This window comes from Conger conger, chromosome 16 (genome assembly GCF_963514075.1).
Source record: "Conger conger chromosome 16, fConCon1.1, whole genome shotgun sequence".
NCBI lineage: Eukaryota > Metazoa > Chordata > Actinopteri > Anguilliformes > Congridae > Conger > Conger conger.
In genome coordinates, this window is record NC_083775.1 from 1,194,152 (window position 1) to 1,209,770 (window position 15,619).

Sequence of the window (15,619 nt, forward strand, 5' to 3'; positions counted from 1 at the left end):
ACTGTGACCAGTTATTGTCCTGCTGCAGGACTGCCCTCAGGAACAGATTTAGCAAGAGTTCTCTTCTTCAGGATAACCTTTGTCAACAAAATGTGACGAGCACATAATTACAGCTGTAACTGCTGTGCCCCAGACACTGGTGTGGGGAATAAGACAGGGGATGGACTGGTGTCTCTGTGTTCGGACGTACCATTACTGTCCCTTTAGGGAACGCACTTAACCCTTAACGCACTTAACCCTTAACGCACTTAACCCTTAACACACTGAACCCTACTTACTCCAGTCGGAATATCGAGCCCTTCAGGGAACACACCTAACTATTAACAGGCTTAACCCTTAACACACTTAACCCTTCATGCACTTATCCCTGCTGTCTCCAGTCAGAATATCCAGCCCTTCAGGGAACACACTTAACCCTTAACACACTTAATCTTTAACGCACTTAACCCTTAACACACTTAACCCCGGTGTTTCCAGTCAGAATGTCCGGCAATGTCAATGGATGCTAGTGTCGGTCAGTGGATGAAGGACCAAAGTTACCAAACTGTATTTGTATTGTACTGACACACACACACATACACACACACATACCAAGCAGCACTATGTTACAGACCTGGGTCAAATACATCATTTTTTTGGATTTAAATACTTTACTACGCATTACTGAACTTGTCTGGTGTATTGGAACCTTTGAAGTACTCCCTGAAAATGCAAACCCTGCCTTCTGGTCATGTTTGTTGGCTAAATTGCACCAGGCGGGATCAATCAAGCACAGAAAAGTATTTGAATCCAAAACTATTTCCATATTTGACCCAGGTTGTAGATCTTCGGGTTAATAGTTTGTGGTTTTCTCGGTACATATGATGGAATAGTTCCGTTAGGCATTAATTTTTTATATGAAAAACAGTTGACTGTTAAAAGCTGTAAACCGTAAATATTTGTTTTTATAAAGTGTGTTATGCTTGCGTGTTTTCAAAGGCATGTGACCGGAAAATATTCCACCCTGTCTGACAGTCAAGTTTCCAAACCCCGGCCATAATAACAACCCAAAAATAAAACAATTTAACTTGAGGGAGCAGCCATTACACCAGTGTTATTGTGCTGGAAATCTGTAACCTGGAATCATCCGTGAGGCTCGGCTCTCCCTCGCCCAGGTTATGACTCCTATTCGAGCGGCGGCCCTCAGTGATCACCCAGTGCAGCTCACCTGCGCCCAGGTAATGAGTAACGTGGCAGCTGGCAGCCCATTCTCCCTGACTCTGGGGCCAGAGATGCACATCTCCTGATTCTTTTATTGGGCTCTATACTGCTGCTATATCATCCAGGACTTTGGACTGGGGGAGAAGTACTGTACACCACGGCTGGTGGAGACAGAGGCTCCTGCACATTGCTCTTTATCGCATCGTGTTCAGGATTGAGGCGTATTCAAACTTAATAAGCAATAAAACCCGCGGAATTAAAGATGCAGCCCTCACAGTGAAGCCCTGCGTGAGACGACGTTACAAATCCAGAAAGCATTTTATTATGATCATATATTCCATCGACAGGCACGGAAAAACCCACTGTAAACTGTACAACAACTGTAATACCTTTTCTTTTTTTATATCAAACTTTATGGAAGAACGTATTGTATTTACACGACACACACAGGCTGGTACCTAAACAACAGGTACTATACTTCACAGGCCCAAAGCTTCCCCCACCCGACGGCAGGTCCATTCCCGTGTGCTGAAGGTGCCCCTGTAGCGGGGCCCGTGATTGGGCGGTGGAAGGAGGGCTCTGTAGCCCTCTGTGGTGTACAGAGTGTCCATAAGGCGGGCGAACAGTCCTCTACCCTGGCCCTGTGACCGCGTGACCGTGTGACCGCACGTCGACCCCGCGCCGTGTCTATGCGCAGGACAGGCTTCTGAGCGGGGGTGGGGGGGGCGGGGGGGGCGGGGGGGCCGTGGGGGGGCCCGTGGGGGGGGGGCGGCAGCTCCACTACTGTGTACGGAGGGGGGACGCCCTCTGGGTACGGGAAGAGCTCCGGCTTCATCTCCACCTGAGAGAGAGAGAGTGTGTGAGTCTGTAACCTCCTGGCTAAGGTACATGGGGTGTTGGGGTGTGTGTTATCAGTGTATTGGGGTGTGTGTGTTACCTCTGCGTAGGGTGTGTGTGTGTGTGTGTTATCAGTGTATTGGGGTGTGTGTGTTACCTCTGCGTAGGGGGTGTCGGGGTGTGTGTTATCTCTGCGTAGGGCGTGTTGGGGTGTGTGTTATCAGTGTATTGGGGTGTGTGTGTTACCTCTGTGTAGGGGGTGTTGGGGTGTGTGTTACCTCTGCGTAGGGGGTGTGTGTGTGTTATCTCTGCGTAGGGGGTGTTGGGGTGTGTTATCTCTGCGTAGGGGGTGTTGGGGTGTGTTATCTCTGTAGGGGGTGTTGGGGTGTGTTATCTCTGCGTAGGGGGTCTCGGGGTGTGTGTTATCTCTGCATAGGGGGTGTTGGGGTGTGTGTTATCAGTGTATTGGGGTGTGTGTGTTACCTCTGTGTAGGGGGTGTTGGTGTGTGTGTTACCTCTGCGTAGGGGGTGTTGGGGTTTGTGTTACCTTTGCGTAGGGGGTGTTGGGGTGTGTTATCTCTGCGTAGGGGGTGTTGGGGTGTGTTATCTCTGCGTAGGGGGTGTGTGTGTGTTATCTCTGCGTAGGGGGTGTGTGTGTGTTATCTCTGCGTAGGGGGTCTCGGGGTGTGTGTTACCTCTGCGTAGGGGGTGTTGGGGTGTGTTATCTCTACGCAGGGGGTGTTGGGGTGTGTTATCTCTGCGTAGGGGGTCTCGGGGTGTGTGTTATCTCTGCATAGGGGGTGTTGGGGTGTGTGTTATCAGTGTATTGGGGTGTGTGTGTTACCTCTGTGTAGGGGGTGTTGGTGTGTGTGTTACCTCTGCGTAGGGGGTGTTGGGGTTTGTGTTACCTTTGCGTAGGGGGTGTTGGGGTGTGTTATCTCTGCGTAGGGGGTGTTGGGGTGTGTTATCTCTGCGTAGGGGGTGTGTGTGTTATCTCTGCGTAGGGGGTGTGTGTGTGTTATCTCTGCGTAGGGGGTCTCGGGGTGTGTGTTACCTCTGCGTAGGGGGTGTTGGGGTGTGTTATCTCTACGCAGGGGGTGTTGGGGTGTGTTATCTCTGCGTAGGGGGTGTGTGTTATCTCTGTGTAGGGGGTGTTGGGGTGTGTGTTATCTCTGCGTAGGGGGTGTTGGGGTGTGTGTTATCTCTGCGTAGGTGTGTGTGTTACCTCTGCGTAGGGGGTGTGTGTGTTATCTCTGCGTAGGGGGTGTTGGGGTGTGTGTTATCTCTGCATAGGGGGTGTGTGTGTGTTATCTCTGCGTAGGGGGTGTGTGTGTTATCTCTGTGTAGGGGGTGTGTGTGTTATCTCTGCGTAGGGGGTGTTGGGGTGTGTGTTACCTCTGCGTAGGGGGTGTTGGGGTGTGTCATCTCTGCGTAGGGGGTGTGTTACCTCTGCGTAGGGGGTGTGTGTGTGTTATCTCTGTAGGGGGTGTGTGTGTTACCTCTGCGTAGGGGGTGTGTGTGTTATCTCTGTAGGGGGTGTGTGTGTGTTATCTCTGTAGGGGGTGTGTGTGTTACCTCTGCGTAGGGGGTATGTGTGTTATCTCTGTAGGGGGTGTGTGTGTGTTATCTCTGTAGGGGGTGTGTGTGTTACCTCTGCGTAGGGGGGTGGCGGGGGGCTGAACTGGGTCTGGCTGTAGCGCGGTGGGCTGTGGGCCCGGTCCTCCGTGGTGAAGGGGATGATGAAGATGGGGGGCGAGTCGGGGCGCTCTCGTGGGCTCTCTCGTGGCCTCTCCTGGGCCGCGTGGCAGGCCTTACACAGCGTGGTGCAGCACAGCACCACAATGCCCAGCCCCACAAACGGCATGAACACCCTGCATCACAGCCACATATCAGCACATCTATCAATACATCTATCTGTCAATACATCTATATCAATACATCTATCTGTCAATACATCTATATCAATACATCTATCTGTCAATACATCTATATCAATACATCTATCTATCAATACATCTATCTGGCAATACATCTGTCAATACATCTATCTGTCAATACATCTATCTGTCAATACATCTATCTGGCAATACATCTATCTGTCAATACATCTATATCAATACATCTATCTGTCAATACATCTATCTATCAATACATCTATCTGTCCATACATCTATCTATCAATCAACCTGTCAGGCAGGAACACTCTGCAGGACAGAGATCTATCAATATATCTATCAATATATCTATTAATCAATATATCTGTCAATATATATTTTCTATTAATCTATCAATATATATATATATCAATATATCTATCTGTTAGGCATGAAGACCCTGTAGTATAGAGAGAGATCAATATATATATATATATATATATATCTATTAATCAATATATCTATCTATCAATCAATCTGTCCTGACAGGTTGAGATCTATCGATCTATCTGTCTATCGATCAATCAGGCATGAACCCTGAACTTTGAAATTTGAAAGTAAATAAAGAAGCCCTATTGCTGTGTGTGTGTGTGTGCGTGCGTGTGTGTGTGTGTGTGTGTGTGTGCGCGCGCTGTATGTTTGTGTGTGCATCCGCTGTGTGTGTAGGGGTGTGTGTGTGTGTTATGCAGAGAGAGGTGAGGAGAGAGGAGTTCACTTACTCTAAAAACGGAAACATGTCAATGGTCATCTTGGGAACCACAGGAGGAGCGCTGTAGAACCTGGGCAGGGCAGAGAGGGAGTTTTAAAATAAATGCAATTTGATTAATGGCCTGCTGCGTATTTTCAGACAATCTGCCTCATCTAATATTTTACAAGAACTGCATCTGTATTAAAACAGCCTCTTAGGGTAAGAGGGCTGCTCTAGGCCCCGCTCGAACAGAGACATTTATGGCGTTGGAGACCCCATGAGACCCCATGAGACCCCATGAGACCCCATGAGACCCCATGAGACCCCATGTCACTGCGGTTATAAGGCTGAGGTGAGACGGAGGCTAAAAGCTGGAGCTCTGAGACAGAGTGAAGACGGCTGTGCTGTGGGGTGTCTGTGCTGTGGGGTGTCTGTGCTGTGCTGCGGGGTGTCTGTGCTGTGGGGTGTCTGTGCTGCTGGGTGTCTGTGCTGTGGGGTGTCTGTCTGTGCTGTGGGGTGTCTGTCTGTGCTGCGGGGTGTCTGTGCTGTGGGGTGTCTGTGCTGTGGGGTGTCTGTCTGTGCTGCGGGGTGTCTGTGCTGCTGGTTAATTGTTCAGGAGAAACACGGCTGTCTGTACCCCCCTCCCTTCAGCGCCCCGTCTGTCTGTCTGTAAAAAATACCTGCCTTCTGCAATGTGTTCAGACATTCAGTGAATGAATTGTGAACTATTTTGTAGCATTTCGTAGTGTGACAGATTTTATTAATTGCTGTACAAAGTTCGCTATTTGATCGATTCCCCCTACCCCCACCTTTCCGCATCAGGGTGGGGATTGCACTTGTTCAGCCCCACGTAGAGCACCAAATATATTAAACAATAAAAATGAAAAGACTGTGATTGTTGCCAATCGGTGTTTATGAGTCTCGTTCTCTTCCACTGAAGTTACTGAGCCAGACACGTACCAGCCCCCCAGCTAACAATGTGTGGATCCACACAGACCGATAGCAAAGTCACTGTGTACAACAAACCACTGTTATGGGGCTTCATTGGTCGTGCAGTAGAATATGTAGCACCATTTCGGCTATATAACCGCCATTTTAACAATCGTATTTAAGTAGTTACCTGGGCTACATCTCATTGCTGTTACTAAATCTTCCATTAATTAGTTACTTTGGACCTGTGCGACTCCGTACTGCTGTGAAGTAATAAATTATTATCTGATGTAGGTCAAGTGTAGCAAATAGCAACATAACAAGTGAATAATACCACAGGCAGAATCTGGGTTACATTTTGAATTGTGTCTCGCAAAAATAATAATCATAGTAGGGTTAGTATTATTAGTAATATTATTAAAACAAACAAAGTTAACAAGGTGTTTCACAAAAGTAGGTTAAATGACATTGAAATATGATTATATATGATATGAAATATGATCTTTCAACAAACATGCCGGCATTGTCAGTTCACTTTGAGTCTATCAACATGATATTTAATCACTAGATCAGCAAACTGATGACCTTCTCATGAACTCACTGTGCTCCAAACAGGACTGTCTGACTATCAGTGATTCTGTAAATCGAGTACAACCCCCTGTCGCCAACATCTCCTTAAAATTTAACATTTAACACATTAATACGTTATCAGCACCTCCATGTACTGACCCCACTCCTCTTCAGCACCTCCAGGAGAAACATTGCCTGTGACAATCGACCCCCCCGAGCACCTCCAGGAGAAACCCTGCCTGTTACAATTGACCCTCCGATGGCTGACTGGCCCTGCTCACTTGCTACATGAGAGATAATGTGAACGACGGCTCTCTTCACAAACAGCGACGCGGTGCTTAGTCTACATGGCCGCAGTGCGTTATTCCTGACTAGGCTGTCGGTCAAAACAGAGTTTCTGATTCATCCTGCCCCGAGGATCCATGTGTACCCACTAGTTACAGTAACTTGGCAACAGACTGCTACTTGTGACTTTATAATTATAGGCTTGTAACTGACATTTTCACAAAGAAGAGTTATATTCATATAAATATGTTTATAGGGTAATGTATAGGGTTTTGATAGTATGCATTTAGAGTACTTTTAGGGTGTCATGTTGATCTATGAACAACTTCCCTGTGTCAGGATGTGAAAGCTTTGAAGCTCAATATCTCAACACTACTAGGAACGCAGATAGAAACTGAATTATGGAAAAGGCAGACCCTGATGGTTCTTAAAACAGGAGAAGATGTCTGCTCCTTACCTCGGCTGCTCCAGAATGTCCGATGAGCAGGCGATGCCGGGGCTCGAGCAACGATGCGCTGAAGTGTGTTTGTGAGCGAGTGTGTGTACGGTGTGTGTACGCTGTGTGTGAGCGAGTGTGTGTACAGTGTGTGTGAGCGAGTGTTATCTGCACTCTGGAGAGCGTTTTATTGTGGGAGTTGAAAAAATGATTGCAGTTTTATGGCCACTCCATCCCACTTAAGGACACAGTCCCCGCGTTCACATAGGCCAGTAGGTCAGTGCTGGGAAAGAGGGATTTGTATAGAAACGCACACAAATGTACCCACACACGCACATGCATACACACACACACACACACACACACACATACCCACACACATGCATACTCACACACTCCATAAGTATTTGGAAGCCACGCATTTGTGTTGCTTTGGCAATGCAGCACATCAGATCTGAAATGAAGTGGTGGTGGGTGTCAGCTTCAAGGCTATTTACATCCGCAGTCAGTGATCCATGCTGATATCACAGCTCTTATTTACAGTCTCTTTGTTTTAGGGGACGAAAGTAATTGGGACACATTAACTACCTTTAAAAAGTTTTTTAGTACTAGAACTTTAGTATCCTTAGCATTTGAAGACTGAAGTCTGCGATCCATTGAGATCAGCACACGCTGGGTATCTTCCCTGGTGATCATCACCACATGCTCGGTATCTACCCTGCTGATGATCTACATCAGCACATGCTGGGTATCTTCCCTGGTGATCATCACCACACTCTGGGTATCTTCCCTGGTGATCATCACCACACGCTGGGTATCTTCCCTGGTGATCATCACCACATGCTCGGTATCTACCCTGCTGATGATCTACATCAGCACATGCTGGGTATCTTCCCTGGTGATGATCACTACATGCTGGGTATCTTCCCTGGTGATGCTCTACGTCACGCAGGGTATCTTCCCTGGTGATGCTCTGCCAGGCCTGTAGTCTTCAGTTCCTGTTTGTTCTCAGGGGGTTTTGCCTTGTCTTCAGCACAGTCTTCACAGGTTTAATTTCATTCTTTGGATCACAAGCAGTTCCACTTTTCTCTTTCCATCACTTTGCTGCAGGGTGAGGTCATCTCATCTTCCTGTAACACCTTCTTCCAGAACTCAACAATTTAATTTAAAAAAATGTATGTACTTTTGTTTTTAAACCGTAACCTGGCTCTGTTCTGTTGTTGAGGCTTATCAATGGTTTGCATCTTGTCTTCTGAGGTTCTGCTGGTCTTTTCTTCTCTTTATGGTAGTTATCCACATCTATGCCTACATCCTTTAGAGTGTGCTTGATCTGTTAGGCCGTTAAAAAATGTTTTTTCTTGACAGTTGAAAGTATTCTTCAGTCATCCACTCCAGAAGTCTTTCATGACTTGTTGGTTTGTTTTGGATATGTCTCTGATCTATTTATTTAGATTGTTCAGGGTCTTGATGGCCTGCTTTACCAGCTATTATTCATGATTTTATTTCAGTTCCATTGTGCTGGAGTACAGAGTATAGCCAAAATTGTGCCACTGTCCAAATGATTATACACAGCACTGCATATGCGTACACACACACACACACACACACACACACAAACACCACAATATTATGTTGAACTTATTTTTGCTGTTCTTGGTCATTCCATTTTCTACAGGCATTTGGACTTGAAAACATTAACATGAACTATATCATAAATACTGTATGTCAACGTGCAGGTAAGTAGGCAGGAAAGTATTAAAGCAGGACAATAATTGGGTCAGATTCATGTTGGACCTTCTTAACCAAAAGCATTTTGACACCACTTCCTTAGACTCTGTGGCAATCCCGTTCACTCACGTAACTGTGCGGAATTCATGACATCACTGGCTCCAGGGTTCAAAGTTCAGGACAATAGACATCCCAGCTATGACTGGCGGGAGAGGCCGGAAATGAGTGTCCAATGCCAAAATAAGGACTTTACAAAGAAGGTGCACCATAGACACTGCGTGTGTCAGATTACTGGCATTCTGCGGCTAGCTTTATGAGCTACTCTGAAGGTTTTAGCGCCAGATTCTAGGTTAGGAGATTATAGGGATTATATTATATGGATACATTTTTTTTAAATCATCATTATTTTTTACACTGAATTCATCATTTATTAATAATGTATTCTCAAACAAATTGTCTCAAAAAAAGTCACAGATCACTGTGATTGGCTGTGGGATTTACCCACAATCCTCCACTGAGAAGGTTCCTGTCTCACCTGTGATTGGAGGGCAGGTGAAGGAGGAAGTGATGTGTCACATGCTGTAATATTATTGGTTTAAAAATGGGAGAAGTGCCTGTACAGATGCAATCCACACATTTTTATAAGTGTCATATTTAATACTGAAAAGCTTCAATTAAATCACCCTTGCATAAAAGCTTACACACAATAGTAGAAAATGTTACATCCTTACTATAAATTCACATTTTACTAAACATATATTTCCTGTATGTATATAAATATTTATCATCTGAATTCCCGTTATTTATTTCTATAATTCCATATATTACTTTGTCTCAGTGTACCTTATTTCAATTCACGCACATATTAGTTTAGCCACAAGTATGTAAAATTACGAAAATATAAAAATTTAGATTAAAAAAACAGAAAGTATATGACCTATCGCTCTTTTTCCTGAAATTTCTCTATATCTCTAAGAATACTTGTGGCTTCCAAATGGCACAGTCAGTATAAATGTTACATTTTAATCCTGGCCCTATAGTTGCAGATTCCTAATAAAATTGCAACAACACAAACTCCTATTGGCTACCAGCTCTCACCAGAAATGTCTTCTCTGATTGGCTGTGTCAATGCTGCCTGTAGCTTAGTGGTTAAGGTACATGACTGGGACACACAAGGTCGGTGGTTCGATCCCCGGTGTAGCCACAATAAGATCCGCACAGCCGTTGGGCCCTTGAGCAAGGCCCTTAACCCAGCGTTGCTCCAGGGGAGGATTGTCTCCTGCTTAGTCTAATCAACTGTACGTCGCTCTGGATAAGAGCGTCTGCCAAATGCCACTAATGTAACGTATGTCCTGTAGCGTGTGAAACATTGGCCTGCTGTCTGAGCCGTGGTACACTTCTGCTCTGTGCTGCTCCTGGCACCCGAGACGGTAACTTGAGAGACATGATGAAAACATTTTAGGGAAGAAAACTTACTTAGGTTCACGTTTAACTGCAAGGTGAACAACTGGTGATTTATCAAATCAAAAAAATCCCAGACCACTAGCTGGTATCCCTAATGTTATTGAAAGACACATTACAGGTAAGACACGTTTACAGTGAATGCCATTTTCAAAGTATGTTACAGTTCTGTAAGTGTGTATGTGTGTGTATATATGTATGTGTGTGCGAGTGTGTGAGTGTGAGTGAGTGTGAATGTTACAGTTCTGTAACTCACAATTTCCTGTTTCATGGCTATTTAACCCCTTGTGGAAGAGTTAACCCTTTGATGTTGCTCTGCTGTTAGGCCCTCAGAGGCCATCAGAGGCTGTACGTCACACAGAAGCAGTCAAAGGGACAGATCAGAGGCTGTACGTCAGACAGAAGCAGTCAAAGGGACTGATCTGGTGGGGAAACTAAGGCCACATTTACACTGCAGGTCTAGGTGGTGTTTTTTTTATTTTTATTTTTTATTTATTTATTTTTTTTGGCCTATGTCTGATTTTTCTGACCGCCTGTACAATACCCGTGTTGGGGGTGTGGGGGTGTGGGGGTGTTGGGGTGTGGAGAGGAGGGGAGGGGAGAGGCAGTTAGGCAGACTCCACGTAGTTCCCGGGGAAGTAGCCCTCCACCCCCCCCAGCACCCCCTCACACCAGCCGTCCGCGTTCCTCTTCGTCACGTACATGATGTCGCCTTTCTCGAAGGACAGGTCCCCGGGGTTGCCAGTGTTGTAGCTGTACAGCGCCACCACTGAGGAGAGGCAGAGAACAATGCCAATCTGGCAACCTGTACCAATATTCCTCACAACAACCTACTCACGTTTTTACACCATATTTAAAATAAACTAAATCAATAACTATTTTATTATATTTAGCTATTAACTCATTAATGTCGTTAATGGGGTAATGGGGCCCTGGAGGTTTCCGCTGAGCTGATCACAAATCTGCTGAAAGTCTTCAAATCAGCCGATGTACTGCATGAGGCTCCAGCATGGGGTTTTCCTTAGCATACTACTACTTTTTACTCAATAGTCAGAAAGTCTTTATTCCCTGATTAAACAGTAAAGTGCAACATTGTGCAAAAGCTTGCCAGGTCATGTAGTGGAGGCAGAAACTTTTCAAGACCGGGCTTGATAAGGTGCAAGATACTATCTAGTTTGTTTTCTATCTAAATGTTGAGCACTAGGTACACATATAATAATAATAAAAATAATCTTAAATAAAAAGTTACTTAGCTGCCTCTTTTATCCAAAGCGATGTGTTAAGGGCCCAACAGCTGCACTGATCTTACTGTGGCTACACTGGGGCTTGAACCAGCAACCTGCCAGGTCCCCGTCATGTACCTCAGCCACAGCTAGGCTGTCGGGTTTATAGTTGGGGGGAGCTGGGCTAAGCTGTACCTTTCTCTTCATAGTTGGGGGGGGCGTTGGAATCGTAGTCCACAGGGGGAGGCAGGGGGGCCAGGAAGTCGTCAAAGCCCCCCATCATATCAGGCGGAGGGGGCGGGGCCTGGAACTCCAGGTCTGCAGAGTGGAACATAGAACACACAAAATCAAAATGGCGACCGCTGCTGTCAGCCTCTCCATTCTGGCAGGAGTGGCGACGCTGGGCGTGTGGCGGTCGGCTGCCGGCCGTCACGGTGGCGGACGGTTAGCGGGTTGCGGGTTGGGCAGAGGGGCGGAGGGTTGGGCGGAGGGGCGGAGGGTTGGGCGGAGGGGCGGAGGGTTGGGCGGAGGGGCGGAGGGTTGGGCGGAGGGAGCGTTCCTCGGCGGGCGTACTCACCCAGGTGCTGCAGGTGTGCAGGGAGGCGGGACAGACCGCTCAGCGTAGCCAATGGGGCTAGAGGAGGCGGGTATGGAGGGGGCGGGGGAATCATGACTGACAGGTGACCACAGGAGAGACACGGGTGATTGACAGCACTCGCGGCGGATAGAAGCAGAAAACAGGAGGGTGGAGACTCTTTATGGGAGACTGACCTGTGTTTCTACCAGTTAGACCCCAGTTAGAGTGGTGTTCCATGATACGGTCACATTACCAACTGACGTTTAGATATTCTGCGTGGGGCATGACCGCCATCTTTACATTGGATGTGTGGGCTTTCTTAATGTACTCATGTTACTAAAGCACTACATGGTCTGATTCATCAAAATGACCTTACAGATAGAGTACTGGTCTACCCTTAAGTTAGCATTCCAGTGTGGTATGCCAGTAGTAAGATGTTGGGTCATCCTGAAGTTAGCATTACTGTATGGTATGCCTGTAGTATGATGTTGGGTCATCCTTAAGTTAGCATTACTGTATGGTATGCCAGTAGTAAGATGTTGGGTCATCCTTAAGTTAGCATTACTGTATAGTATGCTAGTAGTAAGATGTTGGGTCATCCTTAAGTTAGCATTACTGTATGGTATGCTAGTAGTAAGATGTTGGGTCATCCTTAAGTTAGCATTACTGTATGGTATGCTAGTAGTATGATGTTGGGTCATCCTTAAGTTAGCATTCCAGTGTGGTATGCCAGTAGTAAGATGTTGGGTCATGGGTGGGGCTGCTAGCGGGATGGGGTGGGGGGGCTTACGCGAGTGGGAGGGGGGCAGGCAGAGGGACAGAGTGTGCAGAGAGCGGGTGGAGGGCCCCAGGCGGACCCTGAGGGACCCCGAGCGCGAGGGGGGGGGGTGGCGCGGCCCCCGAGAGCGTTTGGAGCGAAGCGTCGAGCCTGAGGGGGGAGAGAGTCAGCACAAACCAGCACAAACCAGCACTAACAAACCAGCACAAACAAACCAGCACAAACATGCAAACCATCCCCCACTAACAAACTGGCACAAACATGCAAACCATCCCCCGCTAACGAACCAGCACAAACAAACATGCAAACCATCCCCCGCTAACAAACTAGCACAAACATGCAAACCATCCCCCGCTAACAAACCAGCAGAAACATGCAAACCATCCCCCGCTAACGAACCAGCCACATACAGCATTACACAGAGTAGAGCCCATAGCAAAACATTCCCGCCCAGAAGTCAGTGAGCTGTGGAGGCCAGCAGTGGTGTCACGGACATGGGTTCAGCTTGGTTCAGCTTGGTTCAGCTTGGTTCAGCTTGGTTCAGCTTGTCCACCGTCACCTCACTTAGTACCTGAGCTGGACATATCGCCAGGTAGAGGGGGCGGGGCCGGAAGATCAAAGGCATCGCCCACCGGCGGGGGGGGGGGAGCTTGTTCTGATACAGGAGGGGGGGGCCCGTTCTCCTCAGCCACTGAAAAACCAGTAAAGGGACATCTGATATTAATACTCTACCTAACTGTAACCTGCACAACCCATTTCATTTGTTATAATGGATTCCTTAGCACGTTTCTGTTATATCCATCTAAATTATTATTATTTCATTGTAAAACTAAGCCATCTACCATTACACCTGGCCAGCCAGCAGAGGACCCCCCCATAGCTGCGTTCCTCCTCATGAAAACATTTTCTCACCACTGTTCGTTTTTTTACCTCGCTGGGGAGTTTTTTTACCTCACTGGGGAGTTAACTCATTGTGTTTTTTTGGGGGATCAGGTCTGGCGTTTGTTCTTCTGTCACTCTGTAAAGTGTGTTTGTGACAGTCTTCTGTAAAAGGCGCTATAGAAATATAACTGAATTGGTCTGGCGGTTGGGGGGGCAGAAAGCATTTTATCACTGAGATGTTTTCTCTTTCATTTCAGAAACCCCATCTGGCCAGCTGCTGGAAACACAAATTAATCTCCTCTCCCCACATGACTGAGAAACCAAACAGCATGCAGAGGAGCTCCTTCTAATCATGCAAAGCTGGCGTGACGTTTAATCCATTGTTACCTTTTAATAACAAACTCCGGATTAATTAACGTTAATTCTGTGACAGTGTTTTTGGTGATGATTTCCCCGCCGGAGGGGGCTGGTCTGGCTGTGGTTTTGCTGCTTGTATAAGTCGTTCAGTCCAGTATTTTCCATTTTGCCGGGATGTTTACAGTGGAGAAGGTCTACTCTCGGCCACAGTAGACCCCAAGACTAATATTTACTGTATACATTACATTACATTAATGGCATTTGGCAGACGCTCTTATCCAGAGCGGCGTACAGTTGATTAGACTAAGCAGGAGACAATTCTCCCCTGGAGCAATGCAGGGTTAAGGGCCTTGCTCAAGGGCCCAGCGGCTGTGTGGATCTCATTGTGGCCACACCGGGATTAGAACCACTGACCTTGCGTATCTCAATCATGTACCTTAACCACTACACTACAGGCCGTATGTATATTTATTGAAGGGGGGGTCACTGGCATTACAGGATATAAGTAACCGTAGTAACGGACTCACCAGTTTCCAGGGGGGGTGCGGGTGGAGGGGGGGGGACAGACAGGCTCGGGGTGCTGGCTGCAAGGGGGGGTGGAGGGGGGGGAGGGGGGATGTCCAGGGATGCCGGTGCGGGGGGCGGGGGTGGGGGAGGGGGGGGCACGTTGGTGTCCATCGGGGCCGGCGGGGGTGGGGGGGGTGGGGGGGGAGGGGGGGTGTCGTCCGTCGGGGGCGGGGCCACGTCCGGCCCGGTCCAGTTCGGCACCACAGGCGGAGCCACCGGTGCTGCTACTGCTTTCCCAAAACTGGACCTGAGAGACGAGCCCATTACTGACCCACACTGCTACTGACCACACTGCTACTGACCACACTGCTACTGACCACACTGCTACTGACCCACACTGCTACTGACCCCACTGCTACTGACCACACTGCCACTGACCCACACTGCTACTGACCACACTGCTACTGACCACACTGCCACTGACCCACACTGCTACTGACCCCACTGCTACTGACCCCACTGCTACTGACCACACTGCCACTGACCCACACTGCTACTGACCCCACTGCTACTGACCCCACTGCTACTGACTCACACTGCTACTGACCACACTGCTACTGACCCACACTGCTACTGACCCACACTGCTACTGACCCCACTGCTACTGACTCACACTGCCACTGACCCACACTGCTACTGACCACACTGCTACTGACCCACACTGCTACTGACCCACACTGCTACTGACCCCACTGCTACTGACTCACACTGCTACTGACTCACACTGCTACTGACCACACTGCTACTGACCCACACTGCTACTGACCCCACTGCTACTGACTCACACTGCCACTGACTCACACTGCTACTGACCCATATATATTATCTAGGGTGAGTTTAATGTGAAATACTACAGTGTAGAGGCCTATAGTACGTCTGTAAGTTAACAATCTATGAAAGTCTTAGTTAAACTCTTTAGTTAAAATGAGTTGAAATCACCTGTAGAAAACTGTATTTAACTAAAGAGTCCACGGGCAGGGTGGGAGGGGCTTACCCCAGGGAGCGATCACTGAGGGAGGAGCTGGACACGCCCCGAGACAGGGTGGGGGCCGTGGGGCAGGCAACGGGCTCTACTGAGCGAGCACTGCGCCTGTAGACACACACACACACACACACACACACACACACACACACACACACACACACACACAATCACACACACACAC

General features: G+C 47.7%; 1 protein-coding gene across 1 annotated transcript in view; it reads right to left on the reverse strand.

The window, feature by feature from the left end:
• Positions 1–9,244: 9,244 nt before the first annotated feature.
• LOC133114884 (ABI gene family member 3-like) overlaps positions 9,245–15,619 on the reverse strand; it is a 19,712-nt gene continuing 13,337 nt past the window's right edge. Inside the window, exons 5-11 of the mRNA XM_061224570.1 lie at positions 15,448–15,543; positions 14,414–14,700; positions 13,225–13,338; positions 12,660–12,797; positions 11,870–11,965; positions 11,488–11,610; positions 9,245–10,838 (exon numbers count right to left, since the gene is read on the reverse strand). Coding sequence (XP_061080554.1) covers positions 10,678–10,838; positions 11,488–11,610; positions 11,870–11,965; positions 12,660–12,797; positions 13,225–13,338; positions 14,414–14,700; positions 15,448–15,543 — 1,015 coding nt within the window. The 3' untranslated portion in view covers positions 9,245–10,677. The remainder of the gene's footprint in view (positions 10,839–11,487; positions 11,611–11,869; positions 11,966–12,659; positions 12,798–13,224; positions 13,339–14,413; positions 14,701–15,447; positions 15,544–15,619) is intronic.